Genomic DNA, 21,633 nt, shown 5'->3' with positions numbered 1-21,633 from the left:
TGTAAATATCATATTTCTTATTTCATATATCGAATTCATTAAACAGCTCCCTTTGCGCTTTAGCTAACAAAAACCTACTTGGACCAACGTATGTAAAACATTTCCAAGTCATCTTCAACAATGCCAATCTCTTCTTCCTGATGCGCCTGATTGAAGTTTTCCAGGATGATGGCAATGTACATGTTAATCACAATCATATAACTGATTATAATGAAGCTCGTAAAATAGGTGATAGCCAGTAGTGGATGACCGCAGTCGCCGTTCGTTTGTCGATTGAAGAACGGATCACAGTCCGGCGGCTGTATCATTAGTGACTCCAATACATCATTCCAGCCCGCCGATGTCATTAGGCGAAACAACAGCTGCATGCTGCGACCAAATGTCTGAAAGTTAACCATATCGTCAAGTGCTCCCTGCAGCTTGACATGGCCAAACAACGACATGCCCAGTATCGCATAGATGAACGTGATCAGTCCGAGCAGAGCGCCAATATTGAACAACGCTGGCAGCGAGACAACGAGGGCAAACAACAATTTCCGTATGCCCTTGGCAGCCTTAATGAGACGCAGGATGCGACCAATGCGAAAGACTCGCACCACACGCAACAGCGTTGGACTTATGGGCAAGTCGATCATTATGTCCTCCATTAGTATGCCAAAGATGGAGGCCAACACCAGCAAAAAGTCAAATACATTCCACGGTACAGTGAAGTAATGATAACGCAGTCCCACAATCTTTACGATGGCCTCTGTGGAAAGTCAAAGTTATAGTATAAACCATAAGAAACTTCGACGTACTTACCAAGACCAAAGACTGTTGTGAAAAAGGCATTGCTTACTTCCAGGATAAAGAAGACGGCATGAGGCTGATCGTAGTGCTCGATGCCCATCGTAAGCATATTGAGAAAAATCAGTACAAAGATCGCAATTTCGAATCTGATGACGATTTTGCATACATGACAGACAGAGTTGAAGTTAATGGTACATATAGGAAATAAAAGTCACAGATAGCCATTATGTAATTGTGATAAAGAATACAAAAGAAATATACGAGCTTCGATTTAGCCGAAGTGTTAATGCTCCCCAAATTAAAAACTTCTTTCTTGATTATATACAAAATATTTGGGGAGCATTTTAGTAGTAAAGTATAGGATTAAATCTAAAGCTATTTATATACATGCTTAATTTACATTTAAATTGTAAGAAAGTAGTTGTAAGTCCCCCGTTTTGTTGGTAGAACCCATAAAAGATAGCTACGCTGTCTAGTTTCTATTATAAATAGTACTGAGAGCATGCCCACACTTCACTCAAATGCAATTCAAAGTGCTCTGAATATTTCGTATTTTAATAAGATATAATGCAATAAAATATATATGTAGGTAGTATGTATAGAGATTATTTATAATACTTAGTACAAATTGTGCTCTAGAACATCTAAGAACGTCTTAGTAGATAGTTAGAATTAGAGTTCTAGTGGTTGCATTTCTGATGGCGTTTGTGCGACTTCTTTGTTTGCTTTTTAGGGTAATAAAGAAGCGGCAAACGCCCTTCGATTCATTATCAAATGCGGAGAATGTGAAGTGTTCAAATGAATTTTATCACCAAATCGAAAAAAAATCTATATTAATCGATAGTTCTCAGTTAATCATAGTAGATAGATATTTGTTGTGTGTGGATCTTAAGAGAGTTAGTTATATAGAGAGAGGATGTTAGTGCCTATGCCAGAGTTTATACCAGAATACGAGTTATTGTTATTATGTTATTTGTAAGTAAGACTAACAGTAAGTAATTAATTAAAACTATATATATAATTATATATTTAATTAAGAGTTAATTTGCTGGGTTCAGAAACGTTTCGTTTGTTTACCTTCTCGAATTGGATAAATCATAAAACATAGCTAAAAAATGATTTATAGGTCGCTTAATAACTTTCTGTGGTTTCTTTCGTCCCAATTTTTTCATAGCGGTGTAATAATGTTTTTGAGATTCGGTGAGAAACATTTCCAACACTCCTCCTTCATACTATAAAAGTGATGAGAATAGAATGAACATTTATTTCATATGTACAATAACAAATACAAATACGAGTTAAGAGAGGTACAAATACAAATACATGGACATACATATACATATATATATAGGAAACACACATACATTTAGCATGTACATGAAGAGACAACACACTCTACATACATACATATATACTGATATATAGTATATACATATAACACACTCAACTAACTGATTCGAAAATACAGTAACACATTGGTTGGGGGATGGGGAAACATTTTGGGACATTGTCTCGAATAATGCACAACTGTACAGAGGTGAGTTTTGTGGGTGTATTTAGTTGTAGTGTAAGTTTTGTGTGTGTTGGAATCTGGGGAGCTATATACAAATAGATATGGGAAGTATGTCGAGTATAGTATATAGTATGCAGGACAATATGCAGGGGAATGTGGCATAGACCACATCGCTTACCTTCTTTTTGAGCATATTGAAATTATCAATGATAACTCCAATGAATAGATTGAGTGTAAAGAACGATCCGCACACAATAAATATAACAAAATAAATATACGCATATAAATTGGCTTCTCTCTGTGGCTGCAGATCCACTCCCCGAGCATCCACGGCATCGGCCATCACCTCCATCCAGCCCTCGAAGGTGGCAACCTGAAGCAACGCTAAGTATCCCATGCCCACATGATCAAAGGTAATCTTTGAGTTGATCCACGTGTAATTCTGCTCTATGCAATCCCACTTATCGTTCACTTCCTGCAACGTCAAATATGTTATCAATATCAATATGAGTTCTAACCTTTCGAAGCGACTTGATATTGGGGAACAAATTGATGGGGGATTCGGATTGGGATACTCACAGTAATTGGCAGCAACTCGCCCAACTCATTGACGCATTTGAAAAATTTACCACCAAAGAATTGCACACCCATTATGGAGAAAATCAACCAAAAAAACTAAACAAACCAAAAGTACATTGAAAATTGATGGTATTGCATACATGAGAGCATTTACTACAATCCGCATTCCTTGCCACCTGGAATAGAAATGTTTTATGAAATTCTAATAGTTACGGGATGGGCACGATCGATACGAGACATACGAGTACTACAAAATACGGTTCGGTTTAATTTCGATTTTAATATCTACAAACGAGTATTGGGCCGTTTAATTTTTGGGTTAGCTTATTTCAGATTCTTTGGTTAATCTCGGTTTAAAACATACACTACATTTAAGTTTGTTATATAGTATAGTATATACAGTATAATCACTTATTTACAAAGATTATATGATATGAGTATATATTGTTTTATTCAACTATTCTGTAGCTATGTACATATAGTATATAGTTAGTTAGTGGAGGAAACATGGCGATGCAATGTGGTCTACGTATTTCTATTCGAAATTCATAAAGAAGACGAGATTGTATTAAACACTGCACAGCTCTGGCAAACGTGATTGCCAATCTTGATATCGTTTGGAAGAAGAAATTAGATATAAGAAAGTAGAAGAAACCTACATACGTAGAGAGCTTACTTCGTTAATTGGGGATTTTACAGAGTTGAGTTTAGCAATTGATTAATTAATAGATCTCATTTGAATGCAGTGCACCCTACGTTAAAGCCCGGCTCCAAAGGTGCCATACTTACCTAGAGATGGCTCTCAGCGGACGCAAAGCTCGCAGTGTGCGCAACGAACGCAGCACTTTAAGATTCTCATTCTCCTCGATGAGCAGCGAGAACACAGATACCTACAAAATGAAAACAACATAAATTTATAACATCGATAAAGAAGAGAAAGCATTTCCAACTTACAAACACTATGATAAAGTCAAGTATCGTCCAGAAACTGGTAAAATACTTGGAGAAGCCTAGCGCAAGCCATTTGAGCACCATTTCGACAACAAAGATGAGGCAGAAGGAGAAGTTGGTCCAGTAGAGCACGCGTTTGAGGGTCTTATTGCTGTCCAGATAGATGTCTTCGAAGCAGAGCGTAATACTTGACGCAAAGATCAGCACTAGCACAAACCACTCAAAGGCTGGAGTATCGACAACCGTCAAGACTGCCGTCCTTACTCGTGTCCAGTGCTTCGCACTCGGTGTGTCCATGCAGGACATAAACCACGGACAGCGAAAGTAGAAGCTGCAAACAGTTCAGAGGTGAGATACTAACATAAATAGTAAAAGATAGCGATGATTTAACTTACTGATCGTAGCACTTTTGGGGGAAGCAATCGTCTGGCACTTTTGGCGGCTTTGCCTGGCCAAAGCTCGGAAAAGTCATGGGATCATTGTAAGCGCCCTGCGAGTTACGTCTCCCACCGACAGTGAGATCGTCTACGTAGGAAACCAAACAATGCCATGGTTTTTCGGTCAGTCGTGAGAACGCCGACGACGCTTTTGTAGTGGTCGTGGTGGTCTGCTCAGTCGTTTCAGTCTTCTCACCAGCCCGTCGTCGTTGTTCTTGATGGCCATTGGACATTGACCGATTGCTGGCCAGTGCCAGGCCGAGGCCCAATCCCGAGCTACTATCCGCTGCGCCCGAACTGTGCGATTCGGTGCGCGCCGATTGAAAGGATGCGGCTTTGTCTAGTGTCGATTGTGGATGCTCGGCGCGACGTTTACTACTGGTCGCGCCCACAGCCGTTGGGTGCATTGCTGTTGTTGGTATTGTGGTTGTGGTTGCTATGCTTGTGGCTTGTATGCTTGTGGCGTGATAATGCTGCTGATGCTCCGTGAGGGCAGCCAGCGGCGGTGTTGCCTTTAGCGATGAAATTTGCGCCAGTGTTGGTGGCTCAATGCTCGATTTGAGGGACGTTGGCGGCGTCGCCGGCACACCCATTGCATGCCCCATGCCGCCATCGCGACACATTTGCTTCTGGATGAGCAGATTCTCATACGAGTTGGTGCTCTTCAGCGACAGACTATCCATGCGCAGTTTGTCACTGTTGAGAAACTTTCGCGGCATCTTCTCCGACTCGATGCGTAGCGTCGATATGGGCTTATCCTCCTCGGGCAGCTCCTCCACACGCTCGATCAGCGACAGACGCTTAAAGCGATCGAATTGCACGCTGAATGGATCGTTTTTGCGACGCGCAAATGGTGATTGGCCACCGGTCACATTGTTGCTGTTGTTGCTGCTGCCACTGGTGGCGGCCACAGCGAGTGCTTCCATGGCGGCGAATGGTGCATGGATTTGATCACAGATTTTGCGTATTTCATTCGATATGCTAAAGTCCTCGTCGATCTTGCGCTGCTTCTCAAGGCTGCGTCGTTTCAACTTTACGGACTGCCGCTGAGCGGCAGCGCTAACGGATTGTGAGCGTCGCGGCACGCTGGACAGATCGTAACTATCGTAGGGATTCAATGGATGCACCACCTCATCGGCCGCGGTGCGTTCCGAGGCGCCTGTTATGATTGCTATGTGATCCATGATCGCTTTCGTTGCCTCATCGGCAGCTGGCGATGGTTCCGAAAGCGTTGAGATCTTGCGCTCGAGCGAACTGGTCGAGCGTTTAATCTCCTCCAGTTCTTTCTCAAAGCTCTGTATGATATTGTCAAATTCCGAATGCTCCATTAATGGTTCGCTCTCCGGCTGTCCATTGGCGTGACTGGAGTGGCTGCCACTGTGCCGCGAATCCAGCGTTTGCATTATCGAATTGGAAATGTAGCTGAGATTCGATTTGATGCTGTTCGTGGTCAATTTCTTTTTGCCCAACAGCTCCTCATCGTCCTGCAGAAACTGAAACAATTCCTTTTGATCACAATTGAGCAGCTCCTCGCGCAAATTCGCCTGCGACAGCAGCTCATCCTGCTCCAGCGATATGGAGTTCAGAGAGTGTCCACTCGAGTGCCGTCGCATGGCGCTCTCCTCGGACTTGAGACTACGCGAGGGCAACAGCGAGCGTTGTGACTGTCCGCTGGATTGCGACAAGCGATCGAGGGACTTGCGATAACTGGGCGAACGCGTTAACAGTGACTTTTGGTACTTGAGATACGCCTCGTCCGCATCCTGCAGCGAGTCTCCGCGTGCAAAGGAGCCGCTGCGTTGATCGGGCGCATAGGCATAAGGATCCGTGTCCGTTGAGTTATATTGGCCGAGCAGGCGCAGCTCAATGGACTCCGTATAGGTGGCCTCATCCCTAGAATCATTCTGCTGGGTGCCCACGCCCGAGGAGATCTGATGCTGCAGCCGGCTACGCTCTGCCAGCGCCACTGGCGTCAAATTCTGATCGCAGCCACTGGTGCTGCCGTTTCCTTGAGCGCTGACATGGCCATTGATCGAGGCGGACAACATGGCTGACTCGTAAGTGGGCGGCAGACTGTCCAGAGCCGGCTGCTCTTGCATTTGCTGTTGGCCATCAGCAGTGGGCTGAGCAGGCTCATCGTATTCCAGGCCATCGACAATCGTGTGCAGCCCGTCGCTGAGCGGAATTTGAAAGCCAAAATCCGAGCCAGAAACTGGACGGTTCATAGATTCCTAGAAAAATAAATCTCAATTAGTAGTGTCTCTCTTAAGGATTAATTGTAGAGTCACGCACTTGATAACTTAATCTATGGAACTTGGTTTCCGCCAGCAGACCGGGCTTGTCGATTTCCCTGGCTGCCACTTGGCTGGTAGCATGCGCCTGCTGTGCCTCGAGCACAATCTGCTGAAACTTCTCGGCAAATTTGCGCTCCTTGCGATCCTTGCGCTCCTGCCGCTTCTTGCGAATGAGATCACGGACACGTTCAATGCTACGTGCCAGCTTCGACTCTTCGCCCACCTCCTACACATTGAGAGAGAGCATCGAAATTCGTTAAACAATTGCATTGGCAAGCATTGCAAGAAACTCAAGAGATCACTACGATTTATATATAGTATATCTTTTTTTTTTTTTTTTGGAAAATACAATTAACATTTAGATTGGTTCCAATATACTGAATAATTACGAGCTAAGAACAAACAAACAAGGCGAACACAAAACATTGCAAATTGAGCAAATATTTAACAATAATAATTTACAACAATTGGTATGCATCATCTAGGGATTTTTATATACACACGATTTAAATTTCATTTGGTTTTTCATTATAGTTCTTTTTGATAACGAAAAAATTTAAGCAAACAATTGGTTTAAGTAGTTTTAAGTTTAAATTACCTTTTTCTTGAAAATCTGTTTAACGTTTTTTGGTGTATTTAAAATATTTTGTTTTTGGGTTTTTTTTGGATATTTGTGTATTTTGTGTGAATGTGTCAAGAGTAGTTAAAGTTTAAACGCATTGTGCAAAGTTAATAACAGAAGTTTTAGTTAATTTGAGGTTGAGATCGAGTTGATAGTGCAAATGGAAAGATTATGACATATATGATTATATTAAGACTTAGACACTGAGACTTAGAGACAGGTTATCAAATGCATAAGACATACACTAAATAATTAAATAATTAGTTTTAAAAAAATGTATAAATATCATTTTCGACATGAGCCGAAACCGTTGGCAATTACATACATAAATAGATAAAACATTAATATTAGAAATAGTGAAATACAATGGTCAAAATGTGTATGGGAAATTTAGTTGGTTAATTTAAATAAGGTGTGATTTTGTGTATGTTACACTTTTTGTTCTTAAAAAAGTGCTTTACATGGTTCGCAGTGTTTTGTGTATAATTCAATTAGTTTCAATTCTCATTCTGCATTTGATTGTGAGTTGATTGTTTAATGGATTCTTGTTAGTTATTATAATTAATTACTTGGATAGAGGACAGACACACATTCACACACAACGAGTGCAAACACCATATAGAATATAGTTATATATAGAATACAGAATTTGTAAATTGTAACTAAATTTTGTTTAGCTCTTTGGGAGTTTATGACAAGCTCGAACTTGTCCTTAATTCGTTCATGTGGAGATTTTAGTTTTTCCTTTGTTTAATTTGAACATTGATTGGCACACACATACACATACAAATATACAGGTACTGATAAACAAGTGCATTTCCAAGAGGAAAACGCATCGGACTTGCCTCTTTCTTTGACTTGAGCTCCTCGGAATTAAAACTGTTGAGTAACAAGGCCAAGAACAAGTTGAGAACCATAAAGTTTCCCATGACCAAAGTAGGCAGAAATATGGCAAAGCACGTTGAAGCTCCTTGCTGTAAATACAATCCAATTAAAGCAAGTATTTTGGCAAGTTTCACAACGACTTTACCTCTTCTTCGGCACGCATGCAATCCCACAGAGGCTCGATCCATTCACCGCACAAAATGCGAAAGATCATCATGAACGAATGAAAGAAGTCATTAAAGTTCCATCTGCAAACCAAACCAAATAGAGTTTAATGAGGGTCGACGAATGTCAAGTATTCTAAACTTACCTTGGCACTGGATCTGGATCGAATTTCTCGGGTGTGTAGTCTTTGGAGAACAATTGCATGCCAATCACAGCGAATATGTAAATGACTATGACGAGGATCAACGTGAGGTTGCCGAGCGCACCAATTGTCGATATAATGATGCTCAACAGCACCTTCATCGTCGTCCAAGACTGTGCCAGCTTCAACACCCGCAACTGCAAATCGAAACCCAAATAAGTACCTTTCCTTAAATTAAGTACATATGTCAAGTAAACTTACCAAACGCAGACCACGCAAAACGCTCAAGCCGTCAACCAGTTCGAAGATGATATCGAGTAGACTGGCTGTGACAATAAGCAGATCGAAAATATTCCAGCCGCAGAGAAAGAACTCCTTAGACAATGCCATCAATTTCACAATGCATTCGAATGTGAAAATGGACGTGAAAACCTTTCGATGCATGAAGAGATTAGTATGGAGTCTATTAGAATTTCGAAAGGTGTCTTGAACTCACCTTATTGCCCACATCGAGGGCATTGCGAAAGCTTTCGCTCATGCCATGATGCTCCATGGCCAGAAACGCTGTGTTCAGAACAATACACAGCGTAATGGCGAGCTCAAACAATGGATCTCGCACCACTTTGTAGAGGCAATTTTGGAACTGCAGCCAGCTCTCGTAGTCGGTGCAACAGTGCACACAGCGATCGCAATTGCGATCGGGGAGATCATCTAAAATGGATATTAATTAATATGACTAGATTCGATTAGCATACAACTAATACCTACCTATGACCACCACCTCTGAGGAGAATTCCTGATGCAGCGCATAAACATTGTGATTCTTGATGCGCGCTATATTTCCATTGCATTTGATGAGACGCACTTCGCGCGGCGACAGTGCCAATTCCACGGTAGACACATGGCCCAGTTCAGTGGCCGTGTCTTGCTCCTCGTGATCGTCCACCACACCGGAATCATCCTGCGAGGATTCGCGATTAACACCGCCACTGGAATTGGAGCTCGTCTGGCGACTGCTCGTTATCAGCTGTCCCTTGTAGTCGGAGGGATATAGCATATTGGGATTCTTAACATTGCCCTCCCTGAAGCTGATGCGAGTCTTTTGCTGTGATGTGGCCGCCACCTGTTCGGTCTTGACCAGCTGCTGTTGCTGTTGTTGCTGCTGCAACTGTAGTTGCTGTTGTTGCTGCTGTTGTTGCTGCTGCTGATGCTGTTGTTGTTGTTGCTCCATTTGTTGGTATTGCTTTTGCGCCTGCAGCGTTAACGCTGTTGGTCGATCGCTGGTGCTGTGACGTGGACTTGGTCCTGGACTGGGCGTCGCCGAATGAGATTTATTGCGTTCGTGATCATTGCCATTGCTGCCATTGTTGCTGGCAGTGTCCTTGCCACCTTTGGTCTTTTTTCGTCGTGTCTTCTTTTTGCTGTAGGAGGCGAGGAGCACACCCTTCCGTGAATCGATCTTCTTTTTGTTGTTCTTATTTAACTTCTTAACGCTCAGCACAGATGGATCAAAGCTGAACGTCGAATCATCTCGATGATCCAACAGATCTTTCTTACGCTCCTAAAGTGTTAAAATTAAAAAATGTTAAATGATTTTCCAGTGGATTCTTTAAACGCTTGCAACTTGCCTCATTTGTGATTTCCGCCTCCTCCTCGTAACTCAACGCGACTACAGCTAACATCAAATTAATTAAGTAGAATGAGCCAAAAAACACAACCACAGTAAAAAATGAGACACTCATTGGACCACATGTTGCTAGCACCTACAAAGGATTAAAAGATTAGATTGGAAAGTGTTCCACGAAGACTTGTCTTGTTTTCTTACCATATTGTAGACGTTCTCCCAGTAGTCGAGTGTAATCAATTGGAATGTCGTCAGCATGGACCACATGAAGTTGTCAAAGTTCGTGTAGCCGTGATTGGGATTCTCGCCCACACAGATGCACATGAAGCCAAGGGGGCAGTGTCGAGCACCAGTCAGATTGCCACACAGCATGGGCATCTCTTCTTCATCGTACAGCCAGTTGTCCGTATCGTTGACCCATCTAGAAACAGCATATAAGAAATATTAGATACTTGTTCCACATTTTACGAGAATATAAAGCAAAGAACCGACTATAACGTCTACACATCAATAGTAGTCACCAACGAAACATACCCTCCTAAGCTTTCAAGTATATATACCTAAGTTATTATTTCTACTCTATAAATCACTCACATTTGCCAGTCCAAGTGCGAGATGTTTGTCCAATCCGCGGGCACAGTGCGCACACATTTGTTCCGCAGCTCGCCCATGTAGACTTGCAAGGCGAAGAGGGCAAAAACCATTAGGCAGAAGATGGTCAGAGTCATGACCTCGGCCAATTGGCGAAACGAATGTAGCAATGCATTGATGATCGTCTTGAGCCCAGGCATAATGGATACTGTTTTTAGGGCTCGTAGAACACGAAACGTACGCAATCCGGCCAGATTGCCAACCTCCATGCCAATGGTCGCATAACCACTAGTGATGACCACAAAGTCCAGCCAATTCCATGGATTACGCAAATAGGTATACTTGTTGAGCAAAAAGCCTTTGGCAATGATTTTGATTACCATTTCAATTGAGTAAATGGCTAGGAAGATATATCTGAAAGCGATTATGCGGATTTTGTTAAATCAAGTGTTGATTAGCAAAAAAAAAAAACACACTCACTCAGCTTCCTCCACAGTCTCAGTCATGGCTAGGAAAATACAGTTGAATAGAATGGTCGCCATAACGCAATAGTCGAAGAATTGATTCGTTGCAATGTAGACACACACACGACGCCATGGACTCCATGGATGGAAGAGGAAAAGGCTTTTGGTGCCCGTAAAGCGATGTATGTAGTTCTTGCGGAATCTTTTGGAGACCACGCAAAATGTCTGCAAGGAAAACAAAAAAAAAAACATTTCACGTCGTTAAAAATTGCTTGACCGCTTAGTTCCTTAAATTGGTTATCTGATTAGGATGTATTTTCCGTTAACATTACTAGCTTGGCGGTTTGAAAACATTTAACATGGCACTGCAAAGTAATAACAGCCACAAAATATAACGGAAATTTAGCCATGTAGCCACGGTGTTATAAAGATGTACAAAAGATCAATAAAAAAAATTTCACTCTCACATTTTAATTTCCTATTTTAAAGAAATTTAGACATGGTGTTATAAAGATGTACAAAAGGTCAATAAAAAAAATGAACTCTCACATTTTAATTTCCTATTTTAAAGAAATTTGATTTTAATTGGAATTATATTCTGTTAGCGGCCTCTGTTAACGTCCACCATTTGAAATTAATAGTAATAACCAAACTTCATCGAAAACATGTAGCGCAACGAAGCGCATTCATTTCAACCAAAATGAAATTTCAACTTAATTGTTATTTAAAATATATACAATAAATAAATAAAATAAAATAATTAAATTATTTGACTGTTAGTACTGCGAAACGAGTTGATTTGAAAATTATCGATACCAGCAGTGAATTAATAGCGCTGTGGCTTGCTAACAGTTTTGCTCCTCACGAACAGAATTGCTCACAGTACTCGATGCCATGCAACTGTCACATGACTTATCGATACTTTCCAATTGTCAAAACCTGGCCACGCGAAGTAGCCAGCTAAACTTCCGTTTTCCAATCGTTCTTTCGTTCTCAGACCGTCTTCGAGACCAGAAGAAAAATGAGAGCTAAGGTAAAAAAATAAAAAAACCAAGTGCTTTAAAAAATTAAATACAAGTGATAAAATTTTAGAAAAGAAATCCAATCTGCTGCTGTTTACTAATAAAATTGTGTATTATGTGCATTTACAGTGGCGTAAGAAGCGTATGCGTAGGTTGAAGCGTAAGCGCAGGAAGATGCGTGCAAGGTCCAAGTGAGCGCACTGACTTCGCCCATTGAGAGTGGTAAGTACCAACGAAACTGCCCAGCGGAGCGCTAGCAATATTTTGTGTGCGCCGTGTTTTTCAACATGGCTAATGAATGGTTTTTTCCGCTCTCTTTCAGGAACTTCTGACGTACAAAAAACTGAACATACCGACTGGGCAATAACACGCCCGAAGTAATTCGCATTTCTCAACAAAAAGAAAAACAAAAAATGTGCTTTTAGAAAATCAGTTTGAAAATTCAAGTTGAAACTAAATAAATTACTGGTTAAACAAAAGTTCCACAAAAAAAAATTACAAATTTGTTGTGTGTAAATTTGCTAAGAGGAAAAATTATAGCGAGACGGAAACGAATCGAGCGTGCTTTTTCAACATAACCACATTTTCTATGTGTAGGTTGCGAGTGCAAATTTCTGTGGCCCGCTCAAAATATTTATAGGTGGTGCAGCGTTGGAGCGCCGGCTAAATTTTTGCATTTGTCGTATTGCGATATTTGCAGACTACGGGACCACGTGAATTTTTGATAAGTGAAAAGCGAGGACCAGTGAGTACTAACTACCGGCATGGTGACATCTACACATACTCCAAATCGACATGGCTTGCTTGGCAGTGCTGTAGATAAGCTTATTTAATTAGTAGCGAGTACAATCATCAGCTGTGGCCGCATTTTGGGAATTGGGATAAATCGATTGTTGGGGCCAATGGGGCCCCACAGATTTGACCCAAGCGAGCAGTTCATTAGCGCACTGTGATTTCTTCAATTAAATATGCCAATGAGACACAAGGCAGCCAGCCACCAAGTACGCACCCTTGTTAAGGTTGACAAAGGATTTTGTATAGTGGAGAGCAGCAGCCAGCTCATCGTCGTCTGCTCGAAGGTCGTTTGTCACACATAAATGCCGTTCAGCCGAGTAAGCAGAAATTTTAATGTAACAAGCAGAAATTACGATTGGGCGGCAGTTAGGCCATTTCCCCCTCTTCCACCCCACTCTCACTTTCTCAGCAAGTGTGTGTGTTGTGTGCTTGCTTTGTAAATTTGCATGTGCTTCTGTCGACCGTTTGGCTAAGTGTTTTTGTTGGTTCTGTGGAAGGGTGAGAAAGGGATGGCAACAATGGGTGCGCTATAGCTATGAAGTGTGTGTGTGAGTGAGTGTTGAACACGAGAGCTTAAGAATAAGCGTGTGTATTTTAAGTGTGCGCAAAATGAAAAGTTGTGTCGACTGTTGTAACTAAGATTGGAAATTCGGGTTTTTCGGATTGCTCTGTGGACATTTGGGGCAAACATGCGGTTGAATTATCGCCAGTCTGCTTTTGGTGCTGCTATCGTTGTTGCCCCAGCAGATGTTTGCTCTCCGCTTGCTGCGATGGCTTAAAGTGGCCCATTAAATGCTATTAAGCACTTTGATTTTCCGTTCCTGGAGTTTCGTTGCGTTTCTCGGCACGCATACACACACCATACTTTCACACGCACCCACACACATGCATGCATACAAACGAGTATATTATGTTAGCGTTGCCATGCCATGCAAGCAAGCGTGCGTGCAAATGTCTGGCAACATTTCGCTACACTTATATTACGCCAGCCCTGGCGGCGTTCCTTAGCCATCATACATTGTATATAGAATGCATATTTACGCTATTTGACCGTCCCACCGTCAACCTTTGACCGTTAGCTAAAAAATATTTGGCCACGACACGTGTATGTGAATGTCTATGTATTATAGTGGGCAATGGAACGCAGCCAAGTCTTGAGTAAACTTGCATGTTCGTCTGTAATTTGTCCATTGCGGGCTCGCTGGCTGCTGCATAACCTAGGGGGCAGGGCTACAGCGACAGCAGCAGCAGCGTGGACACAATACACAGGCTCCCACAAAACTACGACTATGCCAGGGCAGGGCAGTTTGTTTAAGCCACCGTCACGTAAATACTGTTGTCACATTGCTCGGCCTTTTTAAAGGCAAACTGTGCATGACCCATTTCCTTTCCGCAGTGTGTACAAGCATGCATGCATACACTTGTATATGTGTGTATGCATGTACTTATATTTGTATTTATATTAGTGTCGCTCTTACCGTAGCTGTTGCTAAATTTACTCTCGCTTTTCGAATGAGATGTGGCTGTCTATGTGTGTTGGTGTGTGTATGCGCGCGCTAGACATTATGCTGATATCCGTGCCGCTTTTGGCTGTGGCTTTCAAGTGGCCCACGAGGGCTGTTCTAGCCGTTTGCATTTCCATTAACCTCAGTTTGGCATCAAAAGTGCATTCATTTTCATTAAGTCGTTGCATTTGCACTTTTGTACAATTCAAAATGCAGCAACAACTACTACGAACAATTGCAAAACAACGCGGCAGCCGCAGAGCAGCGAACAGCGACAGCGCGTTCCATTTCCGCCTGTGCCACTTGCTGTACACACTTTCAATGGGTTATAATAGTGTTGGAAAGGGTGATGGGAGAAGAGAGAGACTGAAACGGCTGTGTGTGAGAGTGCTTGCTGTAGTAGAAAACTGGCACACAAAACACCCTGTGTGACTTATTAATTAAAGGGAATGGAAATGGAAATGGCAATGGGCCAAATGCAGCATTTTTATTTAGTTGTTTTGTTTTGTTTTGCTGTTGTGTTTTATTTGTTTTTGTCGTTTTGTTTCTTTTGATTTTTCGGTGTACAATTGAGCTGGCACGCTAATATGCATATGAATGAGGGGAACAGTAGGAGGGAAAGGGCAATAAGTGCTTACCTCTTCGTATATGAAGGTGTCAATCTCCTCGAGCGGTTTGCCGTACATGTGCTCCGGAAAGGGCTCAAATTTGCGGGGCAGGACATCGCCATCCTCTACAGAGGCCTTCGTCCGCGGATGGAAGCCATACTCCCGCACCAGCTGAATGTGGCGATTCTCGTGCTTGACCTGCGACTTTTGCGTGTAGGCAACGACTTGCTGTTTGGCAACTGTAATACGATAATACGGAAGATGGATGTGAATTAGCTGGGAATTTTAGATTAACTTGGGTCAGTGCTTAGGCTACTCCTGGGGTCATATATTTTAGCGTTAAGCCATGGATATTATAAAGCAATCAAGTCAATTTATAGACACGGTTCAGCTGTTTCTCCAAAAAGCTGCTGCTGGTGGCAGTTCAACTGTTCCTGAGAAGAGCTGAATGCATACAACAACATTGCCTGTTTCATTTTCAACTGTTTCTACTTGTATTTTTTCTTTTAGCGTTTTTATAGTGTTGAAAAAAATTAAACATACATAGGTCACTGCTTATTAAACTTCTCTAGGGAGTATACTTAACAACGATATATTAAATAAGTTAAATCGATCGAAAAATGAAGTTTAACTCTCCCCATTCTTTTTTTTTAACTTTTATTGAGCATTTAAATTGGTCTCCCATCTTCAACTTAAGTAACTCACATTAAGCCTGTTGCCTTAAGCTTAATAAATAGTCATAAATTGAAGAAAATGTAGTGAAATTAGGCAAGTAAATTGCTTAATTTCATATAATTGGTACAAATTGAATTCGAAATTATGCATTATAATTATTGCATAAGTTGTTCCCATTATCCATTTGAACTGCTCCAATGTTCCCGCTGTTCCCATTTTCACCTTGATCTGCTTACATTTATGGTTATAAATAACCATAAATCAAATTATCTGCAATATGGAATATAATCGTTAGTAATAGGTAAATAGATATTCAATATCAACCTAAGAAATACATTTACTACACCAGCGGTTCCCACTACCCCTTTGAACTGTTCCCACTTAAACAATTCCCACTCTAGATGAAAACCCCCAATGCCAATGCTCACTCGCCAACTGTTCAGGTACTTCAAGCGGTCGGAGGTGGAGTCGCAGGAGCCGTGACCCGTTTCGTCAGTCAGCCTTTCGATGTGCTGAAGATACGCTTTCAATTGCAGGTGGAGCCGCTGTCCAAGTCGAATGAATCCGCAAAATATGGAGGCATGTTGCAGGCTTTCGCCACCATTTACCGCGAGGAGGGAATGCGTGGCATCTGGAAGGGTCACGTAGCTGGCCAGGTGATGAGCATCAGCTATGCCTTCGTTCAGTTCTGGTCCTATGAGCAACTGCGTCATGCTGCTGCCCAAACCAAATTCTTTCGTGACCACAATCACCTCAGCTACTTTGTTTGCGGCGGCACCGCGGGCTGCCTGGGCACCTTGGTTGCCCAGCCCTTTGATGTGGTGCGCACTCGAGTGGTGGCCGCTGATCCGGACAGTAGCACTAGCAAATTGCGTGCAGTCTCCGGGGCGTATCGTGTGTTTCGCTATGAGGGACTTCGCGGCATAACGAGCGGCTTGGCTTTGACACTGCTGCAGATTTATCCGCTGGTCGGTGCCAATTTTGTATTTTACAAACTCTTCAATCGGATGCTCGTGACGTTCGGTGAATACCTTTTCGATAAACCAAATCCGGAGCATCAAATACCTGGCCCCTTGCTATTTTTGAGTGGCTTCATGGCGGGTGTTCTCTCCAAGATGCTAGTCTATCCCGCAGACGTGATCAAGAAACGCTCAATGCTGCATCACTTCGAGGACGATCGCAAGTCCTTTGGCGAGAATCCAAAATGCCGCAGTGTGCGGGAATGCATCGCCAACACCCTAAGGAACGAGGGTCCCGCTGGCTTTTACAAGGGCATGTTACCGACTCTCTACAAGTCTGGTGTGATGGCTGCCTGCTACTTTACCATTTACGACACCTTCAATCACTACGTGACCCATCCCTATCAGCGCTACGAAAAATCCCTGGAAGAGGAGAAGCAAAGGCAAGCGAAGAAAGGCAAATGGTAGCTAGTTTTATCCATTTTTAACTATGTGTTCTAAATTGGAAAGGTGGGCTACTTGCTTAGCCATACTATATGTGCACTACTATTATCATATTATTATGCTATTTATATTAAAATATGTTTTGACCTCATAATATTATTATTGTCATTGCTTTCTTAACCACATATCCGAACTGTTTAATACGTTGTGATACATTGTCCATTATTCTTCCTGATATGAACTCGGATATTTTACTAAATTGGCTAATAATTGTTTTTGTATAGATGCGTTGGATATTTGTCAACATAATTGGTAAAAAACAAGTAAGAAAGTTACAGTCGAGTGTGCTCGACTGTGAGATACCCGCTACCCATTTTTAATTAAGGCAAAATATCGCGGTATCATTTTCAAAATATACCGAAAATACTTTAAAAAATACTAAAAATATACCAAATGGTATGTTTGGTATATCGATACAGCACACCATTCAAAATATACCATAGACGGCACAATGTGCCAGATTGTCGGCCAAAGCAACTAAGACCCCTAGTAAGTAGGCGTTTTTGCCCATACAAAAGTATTTCTTCAATAACTACTATAGTTATTATTGTATATACCAAAATTCTAGCTTTAAAATTACGTTTGTTAATCGTTTTTTTTTTTATTTTTGGGGGCGGAAGTGGGCGTGACAAAAAATTTGAAACAAACTTGATCTGCTTGCAAACATATCAAATGCTGTCGAAATAAGATTATAGCTCTATCTCTTATAGTCTCTGAGATCCAGAGGTTTATACGGACGGACGGACAGACGGACATGGCTATATCGTCTCGGCTGTTGACGCTGATCAAGAATATATATACTTTATAGGGTCGGAGATGCCTCCTTCTACCTGTTACATACATTTCCTGCCGGCACAAAGTTATAATACACTTCTACCCTATGGGTAGCGGGTATAAAAATTGACAAACTCGTGGAAAGACCTTGTTATATCAGACAACACACATACGACTAATTTCAAAATAAATAAGTAAGTAATTCCCATAACTAATTCTTTTGTATTCAGTAAACAAAATTGCCCTTGTCATAATTTTACCGAAATCTTTCTGTCTGGTTTATTTCTTTTTTCTTTCAAATCTCTTCAAAATTCGTGATATTATATTTTTTAAATAATAATATATAAAGTAGTAATATTATAGTTATTTATAGTCTGCAAATTATACGTTGTTTTGTATTTTTGTATTTAATTTCTCCGTCAATATTATTGCATAATGGATTATATCTAACGGTTTGAACATTTTCGACAGGTAGCTTTTGTGAAATTTTATGCATCATCGTCTCTCATTGTTATAGATTTGTAAATCAGCGGTTGGAATAAAGCAAGATGAATGTGCAGAAAGTTTTCTATAATAACATTAGTATAATACAAATTGTTGTCAGGAATTTAATCATTTTATAAGTTGTGGCAAATTTCACAATGATCACTGCATTGTTAATGAGTGTTTACTGTATTCGTGCTCAACCACAGGCGGCTCTTATGTTGAAGGGTTGCATTATCTAATATCTAATGTTGCTGCCATCGATAATGCGATGAAAGCACAGGGTTTATTGGCTGCAACGAATGGGCCAAAACTTATCTAACGAACAACTTGAATCATCTATCAGAGATGAGAGCACTTTGTCGCCCTCGATGGTCATTGCAGCAACATAACAAGATGATGATGAGATGACGCGATTGCGAAGATGAGTAGATGAGTAGATGACTCGATAAGCTGCGTTGGCCATCTTCACTCCGCTGACCACTTTCACCCCACCGTGATGTCGTGATGATGTTGTGGATGTTGATGGCTGACATAACTTAACACTTCCACCTTTTTTGGCCATGAATAGAGACGACTTTTTGGCTTGATTTTAACTTATTACACTACATAGTTTATTTTGTACATCGACATAACATCGGTTTTGGGGATTCCCCATTTTCTTGTCTTTCTTTTTTGGGCGGTTATATAAATACGATGCAGATGCTGGATGCTGGATGTGGATATGGGAAATGTGGGTTGTTTGTGTGTGTTGGGTGCTGGGTGCTGGATGCTGGGTGGAGGACGAACTAACGTTGAATGTGAACGAAATCTTATAACTTATGTATGTATCCAATGGGCCATGAACATGAACATAGACTAGACGACCAATGGCCAAGGGAGAGTTCGCTCAACGCTTACTTCCAGCTGGAGCCACCGCTCGACCAGCCGCCAGCTGGTGCCGAGTAGCTGTAGCCACCGCCTCCGCTGCCACCGCCATGGCCGGATCCACCACCGCCGCCGCCGCCAGAGATGGCAGCCACAGCAACAGTGTCATCGTGTCCACCACCGCCGCCGCCGCTGCTGTAGCCTCCGCTGCTGTAGCTAGAGCTGGAGCTGTAGCTAGAACCGGAGCTATAACTGGAGCCCGAGCCGGAGCCGGAGCCAGTCCAGCCGCTGGCAGGCGCCGCATAGCTGCTGGCAGGAGCGCCATAGCTGGCAGAAGGAGCACCGTAGCTGGTGGAAGGAGCACCATAGCTGGAGGATGGAGCACCATAGCTGGCAGAAGGAGCACCATAGCTGCTGGAAGGCGCTGAGTAGCCACTGTAGTCACCCGAGCCATGTGAGGAGGAGGAAGAAGACGAAGCAGAGGCAGCTGCCACAGCAGCCAGATGAGCATCATCATGACCACCGCCGGAGCTGTAGCCACCGCCGCCGCCGCTGTATCCGCCGTAACCGCCGCCGCCGCCGCTGCTATGGGATGAAGCATCAGCAATAGCTGCAATGTGAGCCACACCATGATCGTGTCCGCCACCGCCGCCTCCACTGCTGTAGCCGCCATAGCCGCCGCTGCCGCTGCCATGTCCAGATGCATCCGCGCTGGCTGCAATGGCTGCAATGTGAGCCACACCATGATCGTGTCCACCGCCACCGCCGCCGCCGCCTCCATAGTGTCCACCATGTCCGCCATCACCATGCGAAGAGCCAGCTGCAGCAGCAATGGCCGCCAGCTTGGCATCATCACCTCCATGTCCATGTCCATGACCGCCACCGCCGCCGCCGCTGTAGCCTCCATAGCCACCGCCGCTGCCGCCAAAGTGTCCGCCACCCGAGGAGCCATGATGATTCTCGGTGATCACAGCAAAGGTGCTGACATGTCCGCCACCGCCGCCGCCGCTGCTGTAGCCACCGCTGCCGCCATAGCCGCCACCATGTCCGCCACCGCCTCCGCCATGAACTTCGTAGGCGGAAAAGTCGCCACCGCCGCCGCTGCTGCCGCCATGATCGTGACCATGATCGTGACCACCGCCGCCGCCTCCGCTCTCGGGCAGATGGATGCGAATGTGGACGTGCTCACGGCCAAAGGTGGGTTTGCCCCAGGTTGCCGGACTGGCGAGCAAAAGTGCGCTCAACTGCAGGGAAAGGGAAATGGAAACGGATCGAAGGGATAGAGAGAAAGTTCGAGTGGGAGTGGGAGATTTTTGCTGGGGGTCAGACTCACGATCAAATAGGCCGCCATCACGCTCGGATACTCGCTGTGGACTGTGCGAAAGGATTTGCCAAATGGGTCGTCTGCCTCGTCTGCTGGGACAACGACAAACTGTAAATGATTCGGCAGACGGCGTTGCGCCGCGTTTTATACAGCGAATCAAGTCGGTGGGCTAACGCGTCGGCTACGTTATGTAATATTCGTATGCGACGTTGCGCCAAGTGCAAGAGATAATCTGCAGCAAAAAGAGTGATGGGAGAAGAGCGGCGAACTACGAGAGAGTGAGAGAGAGAGAAGCGAAGAGAAGACTGCAGACGGAGAAATATAGAGAGAAAAGTTAAATCTTTGCAACTCTCTTGGATTCGGCAAGTGCGCCCAGTTGGCCAAGCTCAGCTTCAAGCTCATAGCTTCGGGCACCAGGCAATCCAAGTTCCCCATTTTTTTGTTGTTCGCTGAAGGCCACATTTTTTTGGTTTTGGTTTCGGTTTTGTCTACTTTTTTTGCTTTTCGATTTCATTTCTCCTCTACTTCGGCTTCGGTTCGGGCTGCTGCCCTCGCGGAGCGGTCAGAGAGTGTTGACCTCTGACGGCGCCAGAGAGCGCCCTTTGTGCCAAAACCGGGCCAAAAACTTGTTACCAACGGCGACTCAAGATCGAAATCTCTTCACAGCAGCAACAGCAACAGCAGCTCTTCCGCTCTGCTCCACTTTCATCGTCTGCCGCTGGGCAAATTATTGTTGTTTATGCTGCTGTTGCTGTTATAATACCCGATTAAGCAGTAGAGTGAAGGGTAGTATCGATCAATGGCAAGTCAATATACCATAAGTTGAAGTTAGCAATCGATACTGACATTGAAGCAATATTCTTAGCTAACTTCGCTGTCTGTAACATATATCCATCCATTAGATCATAGTTAGACAATAAGTCTGAGATGAATCTAAGATATTCAGGGTAAAGCGTAGAAAAATAAGAAATAACCAACCAATAATTCTGAAGAATATTTTCTGAAAATTGCATTTCAATAACTTTAAAATTCGCTATAATTTATCAGACACATTTAAGGTA

The 21,633-nt window shown here is 43.0% G+C and overlaps 3 protein-coding genes across 5 annotated transcripts in view; 1 reads left to right on the top strand and 2 right to left on the bottom strand.

The window, feature by feature from the left end:
* The window catches only part of LOC133845054 (sodium channel protein 60E), a 39,494-nt gene that overhangs the window by 6,211 nt on the left and 11,650 nt on the right, over positions 1-21,633 (bottom strand). Inside the window, 22 exon segments of the mRNA XM_062279392.1 lie at positions 79-748; positions 802-935; positions 1,867-2,021; positions 2,481-2,777; positions 2,882-2,974; positions 2,976-3,057; positions 3,671-3,771; positions 3,836-4,163; positions 4,228-6,500; positions 6,562-6,789; positions 7,162-7,176; positions 8,031-8,159; positions 8,216-8,318; positions 8,381-8,574; positions 8,639-8,809; positions 8,874-9,088; positions 9,146-9,938; positions 10,006-10,140; positions 10,203-10,422; positions 10,596-11,006; positions 11,073-11,281; positions 15,017-15,225. Of these exon segments, the coding sequence (XP_062135376.1) occupies positions 79-748; positions 802-935; positions 1,867-2,021; positions 2,481-2,777; positions 2,882-2,974; positions 2,976-3,057; positions 3,671-3,771; positions 3,836-4,163; positions 4,228-6,500; positions 6,562-6,789; positions 7,162-7,176; positions 8,031-8,159; positions 8,216-8,318; positions 8,381-8,574; positions 8,639-8,809; positions 8,874-9,088; positions 9,146-9,938; positions 10,006-10,140; positions 10,203-10,422; positions 10,596-11,006; positions 11,073-11,281; positions 15,017-15,225 (7,165 nt within the window).
* Positions 11,928-17,200, top strand: LOC133845057 (mitochondrial thiamine pyrophosphate carrier). Of its 2 annotated transcripts, none has more exons than XM_062279395.1 (4): positions 11,928-12,089; positions 12,208-12,300; positions 12,401-12,823; positions 16,063-17,200. In XM_062279395.1, exon 4 carries the CDS (start codon positions 16,063-16,065, stop codon positions 17,086-17,088), a length of 1,026 nt encoding a protein of 341 aa, XP_062135379.1. In that variant the 5' UTR covers positions 11,928-12,089; positions 12,208-12,300; positions 12,401-12,823; the 3' UTR covers positions 17,089-17,200. The 2 variants fall into 2 exon arrangements, 1 of the variants encoding a protein (XP_062135379.1); XR_009894681.1 differs by having other exon boundaries at positions 11,929-12,089; positions 16,105-16,119.
* Positions 18,968-20,721, bottom strand: LOC133844900 (uncharacterized). 2 transcript variants are annotated; one of them, XM_062279185.1, is made up of 3 exons: positions 20,582-20,721; positions 20,307-20,492; positions 18,968-20,255 (listed from the first exon to the last, which is right to left on the bottom strand). In XM_062279185.1, exons 1-3 carry the CDS (start codon positions 20,597-20,599, stop codon positions 19,278-19,280), a joined length of 1,182 nt encoding a protein of 393 aa, XP_062135169.1. In that variant the 5' UTR covers positions 20,600-20,721; the 3' UTR covers positions 18,968-19,277. The 2 variants fall into 2 exon arrangements, with proteins under 2 accessions (XP_062135169.1, XP_062135168.1); XM_062279184.1 differs by having other exon boundaries at positions 18,968-20,492.

Source organism: Drosophila sulfurigaster, chromosome 3, assembly GCF_023558435.1.
Source record: "Drosophila sulfurigaster albostrigata strain 15112-1811.04 chromosome 3, ASM2355843v2, whole genome shotgun sequence".
Lineage (NCBI taxonomy): Eukaryota > Metazoa > Arthropoda > Insecta > Diptera > Drosophilidae > Drosophila > Drosophila sulfurigaster.
This window is presented reverse-complemented; position numbering and strand designations above follow the sequence as displayed.

Coding starts and splice junctions, on each gene's coding strand:
- LOC133845057 (XM_062279395.1), top strand. CDS start 16,063: ATGAAAACCCCCAATGCCAATGCTCACTCGCCAACTGTTCAGGTACTT.